The 22,856-nt window shown below is 39.8% G+C and overlaps 1 protein-coding gene and 1 long non-coding RNA gene across 3 annotated transcripts in view; one reads left to right on the top strand and one right to left on the bottom strand.

The window, feature by feature from the left end:
- Positions 1–1,200: 1,200 nt before the first annotated feature.
- LOC141508042 (uncharacterized) overlaps positions 1,201–22,856 on the bottom strand; it is a 90,041-nt gene continuing 68,385 nt past the window's right edge. Inside the window, exons 3-6 of one of the 2 annotated variants that reach the window (XR_012474327.1) lie at positions 19,253–19,634; positions 17,032–17,269; positions 15,417–15,485; positions 1,201–4,009 (exon numbers count right to left, since the gene is read on the bottom strand). This is a non-coding gene — a long non-coding RNA (uncharacterized LOC141508042). The remainder of the gene's footprint in view (positions 4,010–15,416; positions 15,486–17,031; positions 17,270–19,252; positions 19,635–22,856) is intronic. The other variant, XR_012474328.1, reaches the window with a different exon arrangement.
- The window catches only part of ADAMTS8 (ADAM metallopeptidase with thrombospondin type 1 motif 8), a 29,493-nt gene continuing 22,745 nt past the window's right edge, over positions 16,109–22,856 (top strand). The window contains exon 1 of the mRNA XM_074216290.1: positions 16,109–16,876. Coding sequence (XP_074072391.1) covers positions 16,109–16,876 — 768 coding nt within the window. The remainder of the gene's footprint in view (positions 16,877–22,856) is intronic.

A 22,856-nucleotide genomic window follows, 5' to 3' on the forward strand; every position in this document is an offset into this window, starting at 1 on the left:
GAGAACTGGAGAATGAGACACAGAAATGACCTCCCCTTTCCTAACACAAGAAAAAAGAAAAGTAAGCAGAAAAAACTCCTCAAAGTTTTAAATGTTAGTGTATAAAGGCTTACTGTCTTTCTTCATTCTCTTGTTTCTTAACAGTCTGTTCTCAACACCCAGTGCCTATAAGACTTTTTCTGATTAGTTGTCCATTTATATTACATTTAGGTGCAAAACAAGTAGACTTTCATAACCTCAGACCGGGTGGTTTGTCACATAGCATCACATCATAGCCTATTTAACTTCCCCAATCCAATTTTTTATTCTTTTCTTTTAATGGGGGGGGGGGGCGGAGAGAAGATATTTGAAGAAGGAAAGCCTTGAAATAATAGCCACCTCAGGTTTAAAGGACCCTTTTGAAGCCAACTAGTCCAACCAAGACTTGAATATAAATTTTCCCAAAACCACTTCATGGTCATCCATTATCTACTTGAAGATCTCCAGAGAGAGTGAACTCCTCTTGTGACCAGTTCATTCAACTTTTGCACAGATCTAATTGTTAGGAAGTTTATCCTTATATAAAACCAAAATAGTTTTCACCTTTACACATTGTTCTTAGTTCTGCCTTCTTGAGTAAAATACTATAAGCCAAAAGTTCCAAATGCTTGAAGACAACTATCATGTGCTTGTCATGTTCCCTCCCTCCTTTGCCTCTTATGACAAGCTATTCCTAGATCTTTCATTCACAATAAGTACTAAGGTATAACTAGTAATATATCAGTGATCATGATGATCATGATGATAACAATAACAGCAATAATAACTAGCATTTATACAAAGCCAACAGGAACTGTGCTAAGCATTTATAAATATTATCTAGTTTGATTCTCACAACAACCCTTGGAAGTATAGGTAACTATTATTTCCATTTTACAGGTAAGGAAACTGAGAACACAGAGATTACATGACTTATCCAGTGCCATACAGCTACTAATTATTTGAGGATGGATTTGAAATCAGGTCTTCCTAACTCCAGATCCAGTGCTCTAATTAATCATTGTGCTCCTAGCTGCCTAATGATAGAAAAGTAGTTGTAATAGAATATGTGCTAAGGCAGGAGATGTGGATTCTATTCACACTTCTGAAGTAAACTAGTTGAGTGGCCTTAGATATAATAGTTATATACCACTTAATATATTTATTATTTTTAGCCTCAAAACAATATTATGAAGTAGTTACTATAGATATTTTATTATTATTTCTATCTTATAAATGAGGATATTAGATCTCAGAGATTTATCCATGGCCTCCCTCAGTAAGGGCAGAGAGAAGATTTGAACCCAGATCTTCCTGCTGCTACCTATCTACTATCCTAGGGATCATCACCAGTCATTTTGACCTATGTCTTGCCCCTGGATTCTATTGACTCTGGAGGAGAGAAGCTGATTACTTTGCCCAACTGATATCATTGTTCCTCTCTGAGAATGAAGAATGAATAAAACATCTACTACCTTATATTGACTCAACCTTTCACCAACCTGTTACACAACCTCCCTAGGTCCTCAATTCTTCATCTGAAAAGAATGAGGAATTTAGTTCAAGTTATTCTTAAGAACTCTTCTTAGTTATGATTCAGAAACCACCCACACGAGAAATTCTAAACCAAGAATCCATAGATATATACCTCCACCATGCACACCACCACCAAAGGATTCACTCATAGATTTCAATCTATGAACTTAAGTAGAAAAAAATTACATCTCTGTTTCAATATAAACGGTATCCTATGCATTTTATTTTATTTGTTCACATGTATTTGTTCATATTTTTATTTCATACACTTAATAAAACTTTATTCTGAGAAAGAATCCATGGGGTTCATCAGCCTATGATGAAAACAAAACAAAATGATTAAGAACCTCTGCTCTGCATCAACCCCATTATTTATTTGATTATTTTCAGTAATTGAGAATTCACTACTTCCACAAAGGTCCCCTGTCCCCCATCAAAAAAAAAAAAATCTCACAACCTAAGGTTACAATGTTTGGAATTATATCATTAGAAGATTATTTAAAATTTCAAAATCATATATTTAGAATTGGAAAAGACCTTAGAAGACTTTTGGTCCAACCTCTCCCAATTTTACAAATCAGGAAATTTAGACACAAAAAAGTCACATGACTGTTTAATTCCATTTAGTTGGCAGAATCTAAATTTGAATGTAGATCTTATGACTCTGAATCCATCTCCAAATCTTACAAACACTCTGGGGAGGGTGAGACGTTAAACCAGGATGGTAATAATTTATTAGATCCAGCCCAATACCCCTTCCCCAAGGGAAAAGGGGAAAGGAGACAGAAATAGGAGTGAGGGTTGCATCCAAATCAAAAATTTGCCTCTTTAACAAGTTTTTCTCCAGAGAAGATGGGTAAGTACAAAAATAGACACATTGGTCCAGTCCTATGATTTCAAATTGTGCAAGGCACTTCCAGTGAGGAAACTGTTTCCATCAATATAGACTGGTACTAAGCTGCAATTTGCCATTTTATTGAGTTGCCAAGGATCCTAAAAGGTAAAAGAATTTGCACCGCCTCAAAAGCAGTATTTGAGTTAAGACACTGAAGTTGGCTGTCTATCCATTAAGACCCCACTGCCTCTCTTATGAACATAGAGAATAAAGAAAACTTGAATGTTATTCACAGACATTCTCTACAAAGATTTTCCTAAACATCTTTTTTCCAAGTGATTTTATTTTGCAACAACATCATTAGTGTATTATAACCAATACACTCAGTGACTTGGAATTTTCAGATACTGGAGTGCTTTACCATTTCCAGCTCATTTTACAGATTAGGAAATGTTTAACAGATTTTACAGATGAGGAAACTGAGGCAGAGTAAAGTGACTTGCACGGGGTCACATAGCTAGTAGTGACTGAGGGCAAATTAGAACTCAGGTCTTGCTGAATCCAGGTCCAGCACTCTCTCTACTATACCACCTAGCTGCCCTACTCCATACAATCACTTTAAAATATTATTTTTTTAGTCTTTTTGTCTTAATGTCCATTTGCTATTATGGAATTAACTGTCCCATTGCCACCTTCCCCCTCACACATGAACTTTGCATAGTTCCACCTAATATGCTTTCAAAGAACCAGTTAGCAATATGTGTTAGGAGTGTACCTAAACATGTACACATACAGTTCCTGGAGAACAAACTTTCAGTTACTAATCCTGAATTGGTTGCTTAGTCACCTTGAATAAATAAGCTAATCTAAAAGTGAATTCCCCCCAATTTAGTTCATGTTCTGCTCACTTATCAGGAATGGCATAAAGAGAAATTAATTGAGATGTATAAGTTGATCTAATTATAAGAACACATACAGAGAAGTTTTCCTGACTCTAAGACCAACTCTTTATTCAATTAACCACACTGTCTCTTGTACTTATTTAGTCCAAATCTGTGTTTTGATCTTTCTGAAACCTCCTAACATGTAAGCAGTAAATCTTTTGTAACTCAGAAATATGTTTTGATATTGCTGTTCATTCATGTCCAATTCTTCCTGACTCCATCTGAGGTTTTCTTGGCAAGAATATTGGAGAGGTTTGCCATTTTCTTCTCTAGTTCATTTTACAGATGAGGAAACTGAGAAAAACAGAGTTAAATATTGCCCAGAGTCACATAGCCAGTAAACTCAGATTTGAATTCCAGAAGATGAGTCGTGCTAATCCCAGATCCGGAGCTCTCTATCCATTTCTCCAAACTTGGCTGAGAGATGAAGTCCATCAGTGAATCAGTTAGAATTAATTAACAATATTTATTTTGCTCCAGGTATATGCGCTGGGAGTATTTTAAGACAAAAATGAAATCATCCTTGCCCTCAAGCAGCTTGTAATTTAGTACATGGGTGTATCCATAACTTCTGGATACTAGATAAGGGGAGGGAATATCAACAGCTGAAAAGACTGAGGAAAGGCCGTCTATTAGAGGTGACACTGGAGCTGAGTCCTGAAGGAAGTTGGAGATTCTAAGAGACAGGTAAAAAGAAGGAGTTCATTCCAGTTATGAAGCATGATGGGTGAAAATATAAAACACTGTGTGTAAAGAAAATCATAAATCAGTTTGATTTGCCTCGACTGTGGTCCTTGAGTAATCTAAGCCAGAGATAGAACTTGAAATTGGATCATCCAGAAACCTATAATATCCTTTATCTAGTATGTTACAGTCTGTCATGCACATATATAGATAGATATGTGTGTGTGTGTGTGTGTGTGTGTGTGTGTGAGAGAGAGAGAGAGAGAGAGAGAGAGAGAGAGAGAGATATGGATGGACAAATGGATAGAGTTAGATCAAAAAAATCACATTGATAGAAATTATTCAGATGAGAACATATAGAAAAAATCAAAAAATGAGTTATTTTGGAGAGTCAATAAAAGAGTGTTAATTTGGGGAAGCAGCTATTATTGAAGGAAAACTAGAACCAGAGATACTTCAGTTCTGATTCTTCTATTTATAGGACTTTATACAAGTCTCATCATATCTCAACCATTAGATTCTACCCATAATATAAGATGGTTGTACTAAATCATCTCTAAAGTTCCTTCGCTCTAAATCTCTGAACTTGCTCAGAGGGACTTCAAAACTCTTTAACCAGAAAAGGTCCATGGGACAAGACTCCCATCTGGTGGCTAGTACAAGTAATGAAAGTTTTGCAGAAAGCTTCTTCCTATTGGCTAATAGCCTGAGTTTACTGAAATAATTTAACCACAGACCATGTCTCTGTCAGTTTTTCTAGTCTTCCATGATTTAAATTATGAGAAGATAGTATAGAAGGAGGCAAGAGAAATGAGAGATGGAGGGAATGGAAAGAAATAACGAGGGGAGGACACTGAGAGCTTCACCTCAGTGTTCAAATAGGAGGGAAGGTAATTTTAGGGTAGGTGGGAACCCAGATCTTCACTGGTCCTAAGATGCTCCTTCTCTCTGTGATTTTGTGTTTATCTGGCTGATATACAGCCTTGTGTGATACACCTCTACCTCTTCTTTACCATTCCAAATGTCCCACCCTTTTTAGTCAAACTACCGTGTTCATCCACCAACCTCTACTCTTCCCAAATGTTTTGCCCTAGATGAAAATATGCTTAATTATCTTTCTAAGTTAGGGTAAATGTTCATGTTTATATAATACCTTGCAGTTTCCTAAATTTCTTTCTTCAAAGTTATTCTTTGTGAGGTGGGTATTACAATTATCATCGTCTCATTTCAGAAATGAGGAAACAGAGTACACAGCAGAGAAGTGGCTATAAAAGTGACAGAGCTCAGATTTAAAAAGGGATCTCCAAAATTCAAGTCTAGCACTCTTTTCACTGTACCAATAAAACCCCTCAAATTAGAGGTTAATGACTCATAAACAACCTTCTATGAGGACTGGCTGATAAGAAAAAGGGGTAGGGGTTTTTTTTTAATTATACAGTGACTCAATTCTTAATGCAGTCTTAAACTTTTAAAACTTAAACTTTTCATAAACTTGTATGAGTTAAAACTACACCAAGACCTTAGGAACACTCAGAAGAGTTTTGAGTCACAGTTGTTGGTAGCCTTCACTATTTTTTGTCACTATGGTAGTACTCCACCATTCTTGGGAAAGTAGCTGTCTTTAATACAGAACAAGAAACATTCATTATTCAGACAGTTTTCAGTTGTATCTGACTCTTTGTGATTCAATTTGGAGTTTTTGGTGAAGATACTGGAAAGGTACTTCTACAGCTCATTTTATAGACAAGAAAATTGAGGAAAACAGTGTTAAGTGACTTACTCAAGATCACACAGTTAGTAAATTATCTGAAGTCAGATTTGAACTCAGAAAATTTCTGACTCCAGGCAAAGTACTCTTTCCACTGAACCACCTAGCAGTCAAAAATAGGGAATATTTTTTATCTCCAGAGTCATGGCACCTCCTCTGTGAAGTCTTCACTGATCCCCCAGCTTTTTTGTGTACTCTACTTTTTTATTACCTTATTAGGATATGGGTCTCTGAGAGGCAGAGAAAGTATAGTTTTTTTATTTTAATTCTATAGTCATTAACAATTTGTTGCTGTTTAATCATTCAGTCATATTCAACTTTTCATGACCCTAAGGATCAAAGGATCTATAGGATGTTCTTGGCAAGAACACTGGCATAACAATATGACCAGAAAGGATAATGATCATTGTTGAAAGAGTTGTGGGAAATCTGGGACACTATTACACTGTTGGTAGAGCTGTGAACTCATTCAACCTTTCTGGAGAGAAATTTGGAACTACGCCCAAAGGGCAATGAAAATGTGCATACCCTTTGATCCAGCAATACCACTACTGGGTCTATACCCTGAAGAGATGATGAAAAAGGGTAAACACATCACTTGTACAAAAATATTCATAGCAGCCCTGTTTGTGGTGGCAAAGAACTGGAAATCAAGTAAATGTCCTTCAACTGGGGAATGGCTTAGCAAACTGCAGTATATGTATGTCATGGAACACTATCGTTCTATTAGAAACCAGGAGGGATGGAAATTCAGGGAAGCCTGGGAGTATTTGCATAAACAGATACTGAGTGAGATGAGCAGAACCAGAAAAACATTGTACACTGTAACAGCAACATGGGGGTGATGATCAACCTTGATGGACTTGCTCATTCCATCAGTGCAACAATCAGGGACAATTTTGGGCTATCTGCGATGGAGAATACCATCTATATCCAGATAAAGAACCATGGAGTTTGAACAAAGTTCAAGGACTATTCCCTTTAATTTAGAAAAAACAGATACCTTATTGTCTGATCTTGTTATACTTTTTGTTTCTTCTTTAAGAATATGATTTCTCTCTCATCACACTCAATTTGGATCAATGTATACCATGGAAACAATGTAAAGACTGGCAAACTGCCTTCTGTGGGGGGTGTGGGGAGGGAAGTAAGATTGGGGGAAAAATTGTAAAACTCAAAACAAATAAAATCTTTAATTAAAAAAAATACTAGCATAATTTGGCATTTCCTCCTCCAGTGGATTAAGGCAAACAGAGGTTAATTGACTTCCCCAGGATCATATAACTGAACAGACTTGAACTCAGGAATTCCTAATTCCAGACTCAGTATTTTATCCCACTGAGCCATCTAGCTGTCTCTTCAACAGATATGCTTTTGTAACATGACACACTTTAGCAAGGATACCAGGAAAGCATTCCATAGATAATCAATCAAGTATACACAATTTCATTACTCTAGTAGTCTGCATACACAACCTCATTACTACTATAGATATTGCTCATTCATGTATATTAAATGATGTTCACAATGTTAAAAAAAGTTGTTAGTTGCTAGTCACAGAGGTTTTCAATATGGCAATCTAAATAAACTCCATGTATGTATTTTTGGTAACATGAATAGAGAAAAGTTTTTTGTATGTATTTATGCTCAATGTGAAAAACTCATTGGATTTGGACCAAGGACTTGAATCCATTCTCTAATACTAGCTATCTCTGTGACTGTAGACAGGTTACTGCAGCCCTCTAAGCCTCAGTTTCCTATCTGTAAAAATGAACAATACTTTCACTATGTCCTTTACAGAGTTGTTGTAAGGAAAGTACATGAAAAACTGAAAGTGCTACAGAAAGATGAATTATTACATGATTTAAAATTTCATTCACAGCTAAGATGTATCATTACTTTCAGCTCAATGCCCATGTCAGTATCACAACTGAGTTCCAAAGAACATTGAAGTTCTCTGAATCAATTTAAATGAGAATTTGGTAAGAAAATTTCCATTCTATAATATGTATTCTTTTAAGCTATCAAATATAAAATTTGATGGAAATAATGCTATTAGAGTTGACTCACATATATTTATAAAAGTAGACTTAATTTCCTTTATTTTACCCCCCCATATTTCCAACCTCCTTTATAACTACCTATAACAGAATAGCTCATACTCCAAGTCTCCAGATTCTATCAATGTATTTCAAACCTAGAGATTGGTTTCATGAACAAATTCATTTGAAATATACTCCTCTAGAGGTTTATTCTAAATTTGATAATGTTTAATATTTGTATCAATAATTTGACCAATGGAATTGGGAAAAGCTCCAGTTCTGAAGAATACCAAAGTATAAAGTCAAATTGAATTACTCAAGGTGAGTGAGTAGCCCTTTGAAAATCCAAGATAACTAAATTTAAGATAAGCTCAACTACTTAGAAAAGGACATAGGACCAATAAATAATTAAATATATAAAAGGTTGATGGATGATTGGGAAGAAGCAGGTACAAATAAAAAGGAGAATCAATGGGAATCAATGAATATCACAAAATAAATAAAACAGACATTTAGTGTTTTCAGAAGGATAAGGATAAGTAGGAAAAGAAAGTAGAGAAGGAGGAAGAGGGGGAGAGGAAGAAGAAGAAGAAGAAGAAGAAGAAGACACTGAAGTATAACAGGAGTTTAACATATAAGAATCAAGAAGTTCTCTGTAGAATGACATATGGCATCAAAAAGGACCAAATCTCCAAAAGAGCTAGAACTGTAGAAAATGAAATTGAATAACAATAAACACAACTGAGATTAAAATTAAGAAAGAATTTCTTATTGTTATTTTAAGATTCAACTTCAGAAGAACATGGGTGTAACTGATTTTTTTTGTCATAACAACCATTAAAGACCATCTTATAAGTGATAGAAAAGTAGTGGGCTCAATCAGCAAGAGCACTTATACCTTTGAAATTATGGATTCTTGAAGAATTAAAGATGCATTTAAAGCCTATCATAGAGTCCTACAAATGATTATATGGTCTCAACCTAGAGATCTTATAGAATACAATCCATCATCTGTCTACTTTGAGGCAGAAGATTGGACTAGATAACCTCTTAAGTTCCTTTCACTGACTCAATCCTTGATTCACCCCAAAGAAAAATTAATCCTCTGTATTACTTTTCCTACAGAAAAGCTTTCATTACAATCCCCAAGCATTTGTGAGGACCTGAACATATTATTATGCAGACACATTAGGCACCTCCTAGAGTCAGATACTTGTTCTTTCATGGAAATCAACAGTACTACATGAAAGGAATTGAACCCTTTCCCCTCCATTATTCATGGTGGAAGGTAATAGGCTGACTTAAAGTCTTGGAACCCAGCCTATAGGTGAGCTGGGGTGAGGTTATTAAAGGTACTCCACTTAAAAAAGGATTTGTGGGAAAATCTCTCTGTCTCTCTCTCTCTCTCTTTCTCTCTGTGTGGGTATGTGTGTGTCTGTCTATCTCTCTGACTCTCTCTTTAACACATACACACACACACAAATGAACACCCTAGAACAGCCCCATCAAGAAATCTTTGCATTTAAAAGGGGTCAGTTTTAAATGAATGTTGTTTTTAACACAATATTTGGGATTGGGGTTTGACATTTACCCCATCATTTTCCCCAAATTGTTGCCCAGTACTTCTTCTATCCTCTGACAGTCATTAGTGTCACCAACACAGGCAGAGAGGAAGAGGGGGAAGGGATAGAAAAACGGAGAGAAAGGAAGGAGGACTTGAAAGTACCACAAGTTTTTTAATAGTATTTATTTATATAGTAGTAATATTTAGTGAAGGACTAGGTGGCACAGTGGATAGGTCACTGGCTTTGAATTCAGGAGTATGGGAGTCTGAATCTGACCTCAGACATTTGATTCTTACTAGCTGTGTGACCTTGAACAAATCACTTAATTCTGCCTCAAATCCAGGACCATCCCCAGTCATCCTGATGAATAGTAGGCCATTGGACTCAGATGGCTCTGGAGGAGAAAGTGAGGCTGGTGACTTAGCATAGCATCCTCCTCATTCAAATCCAATTCACATGCTTGTCATGGCATCATCTTCCTAATGTCATGATCTTCTTCAAAAATTAAGGACAAAAAATTAATAATGTATAATTATTATACATTAATAATGTATAATAAAGTATAATATGGATAGATAGCTTGTTTTTACATCATTGTTTGCATGCTGTCTCCTCAATTAAACTGTTGAGTTCCTAGAGAGAAGGGATTGGTTTTTACCAATTTAGCATCCCCAGCGCTTAGCAGAGGGCCTGATACATTGTAAATATTTAATAGATGTTTGTTGACTTTAGGAAAAAGCCTTAGACATATCATTAATGATATCTTATATTTATATAGAACTTTACATTGAAAGTTTTCTACAGGTATTATTTCATTTGATGCTCAGATCTTACATACCAGTGAGATATATAGGATTGTTACCATTATCATGGTAATGAGCAAAAAACTAGTCTTCAGAACAAAATGCCAATATCCCATTATAAATTGGGATTTAAAAGCTAGGTTTTCTGCTTTCAAGGCCAGTGTGTTTTTCTATAACACCTTGCTTCTGCTCAACGGTATTCTATTTACAAATCTTTCCAATGAATGGCTTAGACTAAATATTTTCTGGAGTTTCTTCTAGTTCTAAATCATATGAATCCTATAAGTACAGAGAAAGAAAAAAATTTTTTTAATTCTTTTTAATCTCTTACTTCAAAACCCAAGATAATTATATTTGACATTTGCAACAGACTCTTTTCAATTTTCTTTAATTAAAAAAAAAATCTATTTTCTTTCCCTAGCATCCTCCATTGAGGGGGGGAAAAAAACCCTTCAACAAATATGCATAGTCAAGCAAAATAAATTCCTGCCATGACCTGAAAATAGACATCTCAATCTTCACACTGAGCTCACCACTTCTCAGTCAAGTAGTTGGCAATATGCTCAATCATCGGTCATCTAGAATTATGTTTCACCAATACCTTTTTTCTTAACTCTGAGTTAACTTTGATGCCTACAGCTAAAAGGCAAATTCCTAGAAGTTAATTATCATATCTTTCTCAAGTGACCTATCCAAACAGTACATTCAACTACTATGAAAGTTCAGTAGTTTGGAATGCTTCCACTAAAATCTTACTCTGTCATGGCATGGAGGTGACCCTGAGTTTTCCAAGTTAGTTGCAGAGGAATATGAGTTTCTTGTATAAGCCCAGAAGAAAATTATTTGCTTAGGAGTGAACTGCCAGTGTGAGTCTGAACAAGCTTATCAGCAGAAAGCTGAACACCAGGCAATGGATTTTTATTTTGGCCATAGCAATTCATGAGAATGTCTAAGTCAAGGAGAAGCTGTTACCTTCATCAATTGAAAAAATACCCACCATGATGAAATCACAAATCTTTTAAAATATTCATGTAAATTTGGAATAGGGTCGGTGTGACTCAGTAAAGCCTGAATTATAATTTTTAAAGAAGAGCAATTTTATCATTCTTTCATGGGAGACAAAAGACTATGATGGGAAAATAACAAAGAGTCATGAGGGGGCGGCTAGGTGATGCAGTGGATAGAGCTCCAGCCCTGGAGTCAGGAGTACCTGAGTTCAAATCCGGCCTCAGACACTAATAATTACCTAGCTGTGTGGCCTTGAGCAAGCCACTTAACCCCATTTGCCTTGCAAAAATCTAAAAAAAAAAAAATCATGAGATCTGTCTTCTAGTCCCCATTCTATTAATCTGTGTCAACTTATTATTTTTAATCATCAACAAACATTACAATATATAAGAAGCATTACAATAAAAGAATAAAAACAGAATGTATATGTAATCTTGAATTTCTATTATATATAATTTATATATAAAATCTCATATAGTAAAGTTAACAAGGTAGTAATAAAATTGCCCTATTTGCTACTCTCCTCCGAATTTCTTCAGCATGTTTTTAAATGTTTTATTGATGCAATTTTTTTCCCATTTGTATCACTTCCCATTAACTTCTCCCCAACATAAGTCCTCCATTGAAGCAAATAAATTATGGTCAAGACTTTGAGTTCCATAGGAGCTTTCTGACTTGTAACTGAAATTACTTAATATGCTTCTATTTCCTCAAAATTACAATGGAAACTCCTTGAAAAGACTGCTTTGCTTTTCTATTTTTATCTTCAGTGTTTAGCTCGGTACTTTGCACATATTAAGTGTTCAAAAATGTCTTTTCACTTATTTATTCATTTGTATGATGGAATTGTGACATAACAATCAAAAGTTCTCAAATTATGGTCTAGGAACCTTGGGGTTCCTACCCTTCCTGGTAGTCTATGAGGTCAAAACTATTTTCCAAATAATACCAAGACATCTTAATTTCTAATATAATCTTGAGAGATAAAAATTATGTAAATGAAAGTTCTTTGGAGGATTGCTCAAAAATTTCATGAAAATAAAGGTGTCCTAAGCCTTAAAAGTCTAGGAACCACTAGACTAGATATTCTCCAAGATACCTTTCATCAACTACAATCTGTGAGTCTATAATACAAAGAACATATGCTGACCTAAGATAGTAGTAATAGAACCTATTAAGTAGAATTAGAGATGTTAATAGAAAACTTATATTCCTAGTAATAAGCCTGTATTGTATTATAATGCATCATAAATATAAAAGTTTTATGAATTAATTATGGAGCAAAGATTTTATATGTAACTTATTTTAGATAGGATTCCTTTGCTTTGAGCCAGAAGATTAAAAATTCACTAAGAAGGGAATTAAAGTTTTAAAAAACCACCTCAACTATAATGTGACAAAAAAACCTAAAATTTATTGACTTCAATTTAAAAAGACTTTATCATAACATATGATAACACATGTACTAGTAGTGGGAATAGAATTATGACTGTGACAAGAATAAGAAAATCTATAATTGATATAAAGTCTAGACTAGAATATCTCTGGGTGCTTTAATTTGTTTCCTTGTCTTTCATTTCCATTTATTTTATCCTTCTATCATAATGTAAGCTTCTATAGGACAGGGACATTAGGTTTTTTTCATCCCACACCTTGATTTGCCTGTAGAAATCAAGTCAAGAAGAACCTACTATGTGCCAGGCTACATAGAAGATATATAGGAGATATATAGAAAGGCAAAACAAAGCAAAACAAAACAAAAAAGGACCCTGATCTCAAGGAGCTCACATAATAATAACAACAACAACATTAATAATAATAAATTTGTTCAATTGAATTGTATTAGGTCTATCTCTTTTTCATTAGATTTGGATTCATGCCCAGAGGTTCCAGAGAAACCATTAACTGGGGCAAGTCTGACATCTTGTGGTTGATTTGGAATTAGCAATTGCCACTTAGGGTTCTTTGATGTTTTTGTTTATTTGTTTGTTTGTTTGTTTTCTTTTTTCTCAAGGAATAAATTTGCTGAAGTTCAAGGATTGGGCAGACATTGACAGCATAATGGAGATGTTAGCTTTACCAGAGTCATGAATTCAGCCAGCAATCTTATCTTGTTTTGTTTTTTCAATGAGGAAAGGGAACAAATCTAAAATTTCCTGATAGCTAGAATCTGAAAGAAAATCTACAGAACCTTCCATTAGAAAAGTAGGTAGTTTCTTCCCTCAAAAAAAAAACTGAAGGTTCCATGGAGATTTGAAACTCTGTCTTGTTTATGTCATTAATAATGGCCAGCTCTTCCCTCACTGCCAGCTATTTAAAAAAAAAAAAAAAAAAGATTGGAGAGTAAGTGAAATAGAATGGAAGGAGGAAAAGGGGAGAGGGTAGTGACGGAATCTGCTACTCTGGTCCCTCTGAAGCTGTAGGAGATACAACAGCAATTTCAAAGGACAAAGGAAAACCTAGTGACAGAAATTATTAAGTCCAATGGTTTTTAAAATGCAATGATTTTACTTTTGAAGAAAAGGAGACTAGGAAATGTTGAATGAGGGGCTTCAGAGAGGTTGATGGTTGATGTCAGAAACTTAACAATAACTCACAAAGAATAATTACTCAATGTCCTTTTCCCCAGGTCAGCTTGTCCCCAGACCATTTAAAATGCGTGTGTAGAAATAAAGTGTCTTGCTCATTTTGTTCCTCACAAACTTATAGAGTTCTTGGGTTGGAAGGGAACTGGAGGAGCCATTTCCATCCATCGTATTGCCTCCCAGTAAATTTCCCCTAATGTATCCTAGGCAGGAATGAGTTATTTCTATCCTTAAAAGATCACCAAAAGGTATCTCTCAGGATCTAGTCCACAATACTCTGCATTGGAAAGTTAAAGTTCTTCATCTGTTTAACTTGGACCCAGCATGAATACTGGACTTGGACACAGAAGACAGTTCTAGACTTGCTTCGATTTCCTAACTAATTGGACCAGGGCAAATCACTTGTCCATCCCCAATATTCTTATGTCAGATAAGTGAATTAGACTAGCAGTCTTCTAAAGTCACTTAAAGCTCTAATGTCTGATTTTTTGAAGGAAGTAAAACCTGACATTAGATGATCGCTAGATAATTTCCCTTGAATATCGTGGAAAGGTCTAACCCTTGAAAGAGGTGATTACTTGAAAAATTTCCTCTAAAGTCCAAGGAAGGATCTGACACTGGATTCAGCTGCAGCAAATGTGTTTTTGTTGTTGTTGTGATAGTCTCCTCTTTGAATTTAACAAGCCCTAAGAGCCTCATATGAGTTACATACTGGCTACTGTAAGGAACCAACTGCTAATGAGAAGCAGAAATGACCTCAAACCTCAGCTTTCTTAGGGTGATGGGGGGAGGGGAAAGGGGGAGAGGTGGAAGAGGGGAATACGAACCCCCAATGGATTCTAAACCACTGGGAATAGAGGAAAGAAGACAGAAAGAAGCTCATAAGAAAGACAAGCATCTTCAAAATCTATTCTGTAGTTCCCCCCCTCCCCTGCCAGATTTTGCAAACTTGAGGAAGAGTGCTTAATCAAGGACCTCTTCAATTGCTGTACCCCAGTCTCCTTCCTTTTACCTATCCAAAGGAGGCAAAAAGCGGTTGTGATGTTTGTGATCCAAGATATAAAGAACACCAACGAGACAAAAAGGAGGCAAAGACCCATGTAGGGTAGGAGAATCCAACCTTCAAAAAGCAGATCAGGCAATTTACACTGTCAGACTTGAAGGAAGAGTTTTCAGGGCCTCCAGCCAATGCTGCTCCTGAGGAGCACCTTCCTTTCCAAAGGAGAAGTCCAAAAACTACTAGTTGATTTTTTTTAATCTTCTGGGGTGGTCCCACTTTTGCTCCCATTTTTCCTCCCTCCACTGGGAGGGAAGCACTTGCCTGGTGGAAAAGTGGCCCTCTGCCTGCTTCCCCACCCAGGATTCAATGTCCATTGTGATTAGTGAAGCTAGCTAGGGCGGGATTTTCCAGGATCTCTGATTTAGGATGAGGATAAGGTTGCTATCATGGTGAATTGACTATGTAGATTCCTTCTGTACCTCCCACTTTGGGTTTGACAATTGAAATCCTGGAATCCCCCCCCCCTTCTCTGGGCCCCAGAAATAAAAGCTCTAGCCATCTCAGGGGCAATACCTCAGACTGTTCAGGGATCTGGAAAATGTTGCTGTGGGCAGAGAAGGGGACTTACCTGAGCTGCCGTCCTCAAGGAAGGAGGGGCGGGGGGTGTCCACACACTCCCTTGAATGCCAGCCCAGCACTGTAAGGGTTAATATGAGAAAGCGGAAAAGGGGGAAAGGGAAAAAAAAAAGTTGGAGTTGACACTTAAAAGGGGGTGGGGGCGGGAGGGCGGGGAGGCGGGTCTCGCTAACTCCTGATTGGCTTTAAATTTCGTCCAAAACTTTTTTCCCCCCTCTCCCTCTTTTCAGCTTCTCTCTAGGATCCCAGGGGAGGGGAAACTGGAATAGTGAGAGATCAAAAATAAACCTCTTATGTCAAAGCCGGGAAGGAAGTATAAATACGGAGGGCTCGGCAGCCCACTCGGGTGCTTCCCAGGGTAGGGAGGCGGAGGCTCGGCAGTCCAGGCAGAGTCCTGGGGAAGGGGAGGAGGACGGATCCCACGCCGGGCCCACAGAGGCAGCTGCTGCCCGGGGAAGCAGGATCTCCGCCGAGGAGCCCGGTGCTCGGGGTCTTCCCTGCCCTCGGGTTCGGCCTCTAGCCCTGTGCTCCGAGTCCCAGCACCCCCCCAGAGCCGCCCCCCGAGCTGATCTCCCGGGGTCCCCTGGAGCTCTTCTGGGGTGACCCTTCCCCAGCGGAGTCCAGCACCTGCCCCGCTGCCCGGCGGGCCGCCCTCCGCCTGTGCCAGCCGCACCGAAGTCCCCCATGCCCTGGCCCTGCGCAGCCCGGCCCCGGGGCCCGGCCGCCGCCCCCCGGCCCCGGCGCCCGCTGCTGCTGCTGCCGCTGCTGCTCTCCGGCGCCCTGGCCCTGGCGCGCCCGGGGGAGGAGGCCCGGGAGCCCGCGGGGCCGGCCGGGCTGCGGCGGGGCCGGCAGGGCGAGATCGCTCTCCACCTGTCCGCCTTCGGCAGGGCTTTCCTCCTGCGCCTGGCGCCCGACGCCGGCTTCCTGGCCCCCGAGCTCAAGATCCAGCACCTGGGCGGGCCGGGGGGGCCGGCGCCAGGCGAGGAGGGGCTGCGGAGCTGCTTCTACTCGGGCACGGTCAACGGGCAGCCCGAGTCCCTGGCGGCCGTCAGCCTGTGCGGGGGGCTCAGCGGCTCCTTCCTGCTGGACGGCGAAGAGTTCACGGTGCGGCCCTCCGGCCCGGCGGGCGCCGGGGACCCCCTGACCCGACCGCACCGGCTGCGGCGCGGGGAGCGGGAGGAGCTCGCCACCCTCCGGGGACCGGGCTCCCCCGGGGAGGACCCCCCGCCGCGGGGGCCCGAGGGAGGGGCGCGGGAGAGAGACCCCCGACAGGAAGAGGAGTTGGAGGAGGAGGAGGAGGAGGAGGAGGAGGAGGAGGAAGGAGCCAGCGAGTCCCCGCCGCCCCTGGGGGCCACCAGCAGGACCAAGCGCTTTGTGTCCGAGGCTCGCTACGTGGAGACCCTGCTGGTGGCGGACGCCTCGATGGCCCGTTTCTACGGACCCGACCTGAAGGTAGGAGGAGCGCACGGTCCGTCCTTCCCTCGCCGCTACCTCATCTCCTTGCAGTCTCCCTCAGGAAGACTCAACTTACCTCTCACTACCCTTTCAGCTATTTTTAATCTTCGAGACACTCTTTACTTCCATCCTTTCTGTCTTCACTCTCTTACCTGGACCATCTCTCACTTCTTCATTAATTTCATCATCAGTTTTATTTACAAAGTTCCTGGAAAAATAGCTTTTCTTGTTCCTCAGACCACTCATTTACTGGAAGCACCTGGCAAAGTTCAGTGTGTGGGTGAATTCTCCTCTTAGGCGCCTCAATATCTCCTCCCCATGTAGATGAACCGAGAACATCTTGGGAGGGCATCTCTACTATCTTAGTTGTCCCAGATTAACTAAAGGAACCTACGGGCATGAAGATAGGGAGGAGTAAAGAACCATAGCTTCTCAACTTTAGAATTCAGATTGTATTACGGGAAAGTGTATGGGGAAAGGGGGAAGGGAGGTGACCCAAATCCTCTATCAGCTCAGTCGAATTGGATGGGGGTGGAGGGGTATTATAGAACATATTTGCCAACCTGGATCATAGCTCCAGCAAAACTGGGTTGTGCCCACAACCAACATGAGATGGGAGGAGAATGGGACTTCTGCCTGGCAGAATGGGAAATTTCACTCTGGAAACTAGAGTTTCAGTGGAAAAGGGAGGGAAGAAGAGTAGTTGAGTGTTAACCCTTTGGATGGTGTGTGTAGGAGGTGTTATGAATTTATCTGTGTAATATGTACCATCTTTCTAAAGCCTTGTACTTTGTGTGTTTTGCTGAACTCAGATCAAGTGGGGCAAAGGAAATAGCCCTAGAAGTAAGTAAACTATACCTGAACCACTTGTAGTCAGAATGGACATAGCAGGATGTATCTGTTTGCCCCAAGACTTACCATCTCCTAAAATATGAAGGACCCAAGTTTGTAGAGAGGGTGCCAGAGAGGAGGGAACTATCCTCTCCCTGCTCCCAGGGAAAAATAGAACCAGGACCTATGCCAGAAAGGGAGAAACTGATCTTCCTTCTGGATCTAGGTCCCTTGGAGCATTGAGCCTGGAGAAATCAATTCCAAACAAAGGACATCCATGAGCTGCCAATCAATCCAGACTCCCAAGAGCCTCATTCTGTGCCCTTTGGAGTGGGTATGAAGCTGAGACCAAGGGCACTAATGACAGCCTAAGGGGAAACTGCCATGGGAAAAGAAATAGGCTAACCCTCTGCTTCCTCACTCCACCTTCTCACTCCCTCTTGACACTAAGAAATTCATTCAAGCCTGGTTGTCATATGGAGTATTATGGGATAAGAGTTCTACCTGATACTTCTAATTACCACAAAAACCCTGGCTAAGCCTTAGACACTCAGAGCTGCTCTCTCTCCCTTGGTATTGGTTTCTCCTAGAGCACAGGTAGGCAGCTCTACCTCACCCAGGCAGTCTATCCACATGGGTTGGGTTTGAGTCTATGTTGCTTACATTTTCCACATTGGTCATGGAATCAGAGGCAGGTGCCGGCTTGCTCAGTCAACCTACCTCCTTCCTCTAATTCCCACAGAAAGAAGGCTCTAGAGAGTAGATACCGGAAATATGCTTTCCCTCTCATTTTAGGTATTTCTGCCCTGGGAGCTTTACCAGTAAGAGAGTATATAATAAATTCACTCTAAACACATTTTTCCATACCCACCCCAAGACTGGTTTCTAGTTTAGATATCAAAATGATAGTGATAAAGAAAGGGGGGAGGGGCAAGCAAGAGAAAACAGGAAAAGCAGAGCTCATCTCAGGGTCTTTATAGCCAAACTGAAGCTTCAAGGTCCTGTTTTTAACAAATAGCTGTCATCACTGGGCAATACAACTGGCCAGAGACAGACACGCTTTGGTTTCTAGTCCATGAGTTCCAAATACTTTCAAGCAAGTGATTGAGCTGAGTTATTCCTTGTGTTTCCTGAGCTGAAGAAAATCATTTTGGCAACAAAATGGATAGGAAGTCTGGGTTAAAAAGAGGTGAAACTTAGTTCCTTTCCCATAGCCTCCACTCCCTGAGCTAGTATTAATGCCCTTGGATACCTTAATGCCCACTGAAAAAAAAAAAGTCAAAGAAAGATTATAGTGTCTGGCATGTTAGCTGTCTCTTACTGGCTATGCCTGCCAGTAGCATTTCCGCTCTTTGTGATCATGGCTTGGGTGACCCAATGAATTAGGGACTCACTCAGTTATCACACATTTTCTCTCTCTCTCTCTCTCTCTCTCTCTCTCTCTCTCTCTCTCTCTCTCTCTCTCTCTCTCTTGCATTATGTACTGGCTCTTCTGGACACACTTGTCTGGGTACACATCCCCAGTAGAATAGAGAAACTTACCAGAAAAAGCATTAATGTCATGTGGCAAAGCTCTTCCTCTCTCTTTGGGTCAGTCTGTCCATTTCTGGGGCTGCTTCTAAAGTTAATCCCAGAAGGAAAAATCTTCTCAGCTCCACCAGCCCCTCTGTCTCCACCTTGATCTCATTATATCACAGAGTATCTCCTCCTCTGCTGTCACCACTTTGGTGTAGCTGGAGATGGGAGGGGAGAGCAAGGACTGAGGCACAGCTGTTCCCATGACCGCCCACTGGCCTCTTTCGTCTGACGTCCTCCCTGGCTGTGGAGATGCTACAGAACCAAGCTGATGATGTGCAGAACACAACAGTCGAGCTGTATTCTGCTCAAAGCCTTTTCCTTCTTCTCCACCCCTCCCAGGGCACTCCTGGAAGAATAAATGAAAACAAAGCTAGGAGACCAAGGGCAAAGAAGAAAGTGGATTCCTAGAGCCTCATGCAGCTTTGATCACAGGGTCACTCCTGGAACCAAGCCACCCCATTTCCATATAGGCACTTTAAAAATTTTATTACAGCATAAAATACCAAAGACATCTCAATATAGAAAAAAAGGTGGGGCTGCAGGTCTCCTTGGCCCTTTACTTATCTGAATATGGGAATAGACAATTAAAGCTAACAATCCAAAAACCCAAAGTCCAAACTTTTACCCTCATGGAAACTCATATAAACCACTGCTTTGCTCCTCTAACCTATCCTGAAAAGCAGTTACCCTCAAGGATGAGGGAGGGAGGAATTAAACTTGCCCTGGGCAGGTCTCACTGTCAGGCGCCTATGAAGTTTTCCAGAACCCATGCAATTGAGTTCACTTAATCCTTTAACAAAAGGGGCCCCCTGCCTCCCACCTCCTTATCTGATTTCAGAGTTAAGGGGCTCTAACAAAGGGGCCTTCTGAAAAGGAAGGGACCACCTCAGAAGATTCAATTAACTCTGGCTACATCCGGCTCCTGCTAATTGTAGCCCCAGATGAAACTGGAGCAAGAAAGAACTGGGTGGCAGATCGATTGGTGCCCCCCCCCAAGTCTTTCAGCATGGGAACCCTAGGTGAGAGTCCAGCTTGTCATTGTATCTTCAATAAGGCTGGTCTTCTAAATTCTCTTCTGTCCTTTTAGAGTCCTCAGGCATGGGATTGGAAAATCACTCCAAAGCAGACTGAGCTAATCTCTTGATGCTAAACCTCCACAAGATTGTTTCGAGGGGCAGATAACAAATATCTCCCTTTCTCATCTTGCTTATCTTCTAAGGAAAAAAGTGCCAAAAGACTCCCCCCCACAAAAATATCTACAATTCTTTATACATATATATATATATATGCATCATTTTGAGAAGGGTTCCTATACTGTCAGATATAGTTATTCAAATCAGCACAGTTAAAAGCTAAGGGAACTTCCAAAAAAAAAAGTATCTAATATCCAGTATTCCACTCTTTTCACCTCCACCCCCCACTCCAAACAGACTTACAATCAATCTCCCAATTGTAATAATAATTTAATATTTCCACAGTACTTTAAGAGTTTACAAGATCCCTTCCTTACAATAAGACTGTGTCTCTTTTGTGTGTTGTTTGTCCTTCCTTCTCACAGACCCTGACCTCAGGGAGGTGATACCATGAGAAGCACATGAATTGGTTTTGAGTAAGGGGCAGCTGTGCTAAGTCACTGGCCTCACTTTTTTCTCCAATTAAGTCTAATGGTCAGATATGGATCAGGACAACTAGAGATGGCTCTGGATGTGAGGCAATCCAGGTTAAGTGACTTGTCCAAAGTCGCACAGCCAGTGTCAAGTGTCTGAAGCCACATTTGAACTCAGGTCCTCCTAACTTCAGGGCTGGTGCTCTGTTCACTGCATCACATAGTTGTTCCACTATACCTATTTTACAATTGGAAAAACGAGTCATGAGATAACTTTCCTAAGTGCATATAACTAAAAAGAGAGAATCAAGCAAAATTTTCTTTCAGTTGAAGAAAAATGAATTCCATTTTTAAAAAATGGTCTTAAATTATAATAGGACGAACTTTGATCAAATAACAAGAAGAGTATCTGGACAATAAAAACCAAAATTACAGAAGAGATTAAATTATCTCTTTGTCTAGGATGATTTGAAAGTATCCCTGTCTTATTTATAGAGTGCTTTTCCTCAAGGAAACATGAGATAGGGGAGGCATTGTTGTCCCCATTTTACAAATAAGAATACTGAGTCTGAGAGTTTAAATGATTTACTATCCATGTAGTCATGAGTATCAGATGTGCTTCTGGCCCCCCCAAACACAATATTCTTTCCCCTTCATTTTGCCAAACAGAGCCACTGTCGTAGATATAAATAGCAGAAGGAGAAAGGCTTTGATTTCTGACAGGTACTGTTGCTTAATAGAGGTGACTGCCCTTCTGTGGGTACTTTTCATTGCTGAAATAAATCTATTTTAAAGGCATAGATAATTTTAATGTCTATTTTAAACCCACAGGTAATTAGCTATTATTTTTTAAACTTTGCTATCTTGGGTGGTTCAGGTAGGAGGGGTCATATGCTATGATCTCTGCAATAACTTGTATTTTTTTTTCTTAGCATAGATGGGTGGTATGGAAGGGAAAAGGGTATACATTTGAGGGTCATCCTCTGGTGTTCAGTCCACTTCCTGTCTCAGATACTGACTAGCTATATGACCCTGGGCAAGTTATTTACTACCTCAGTTTCCTCATTTGTAAGATGGGGATAATTAACAGTACCTATCTCAGAGGATTGTCATGAGATGTCAAATGAGAAGACACAGATGAAATGTTTTGCAAACCTTAAACTACTACTACTACTACTACTACTACTTATTACTATTATTATTATTATTATTATTATTAAAATAACCTGCTTTGGGGAGGTGACTTCACTTTGTTCTGGCTAAGGATATCTCAAAGGTCTGAACTCAAGAGGAAGGAAGGTTGAGAGTAGTTCTTTCTGTACCTTCTCTTTTCCTTCCATTGCTCTTTTCTTTCTTCAGCCCTCCTGCCACCATACCCTTCAGAATTATTTCAGATGCCAGGAGATCAGCCTCAGGGAAAGAAGGTTAAAGCAAAAAGTCTTTCTTCTTTCTGGTCTATGCTAAACCCACGGGGGAATTTCAGTAGGAAAACTCAAGAGATGCCATTCACCATTTGCTTTTTAGTTGTAACTTGTTCTGTTCAATTTCCTTTCCTTCCTCTATCAAAGGAAAGATTATGTCCAAGGAAGTCCACTGGAGATCAAGGTCTTTCCAAGAGCCTGAGAACATTAAGTGGAGGAGACCTGTCTTGATGCCAAAAGATTCCTAAAAGTGCCTCAACAAGGGAATAAAATCTTTCAGTTCAGCATGTCAAAAAACACCTATAAACACTGCCTGGTGTTGAGGTATCATGAGACTTAGTCTGACTTTATGCCCAATGTAAGAAAAAAAAAACTTAAGAAGTATAGAAAAGTAGAATGAGTGTCTACCTTGGAAGGCAGTGAGACTTCCCCTCATTGAAGGTCTTTGGAATGTAGAAGGATAACTTGTCAGGGATGCTATATAGAAGGAATTCTTGACTGGGTTCAGGTTGAGACTGCCTGATCTCTAAACTCTTCTAAC

Source organism: Macrotis lagotis, chromosome 1, assembly GCF_037893015.1.
Source record: "Macrotis lagotis isolate mMagLag1 chromosome 1, bilby.v1.9.chrom.fasta, whole genome shotgun sequence".
Lineage (NCBI taxonomy): Eukaryota > Metazoa > Chordata > Mammalia > Peramelemorphia > Peramelidae > Macrotis > Macrotis lagotis.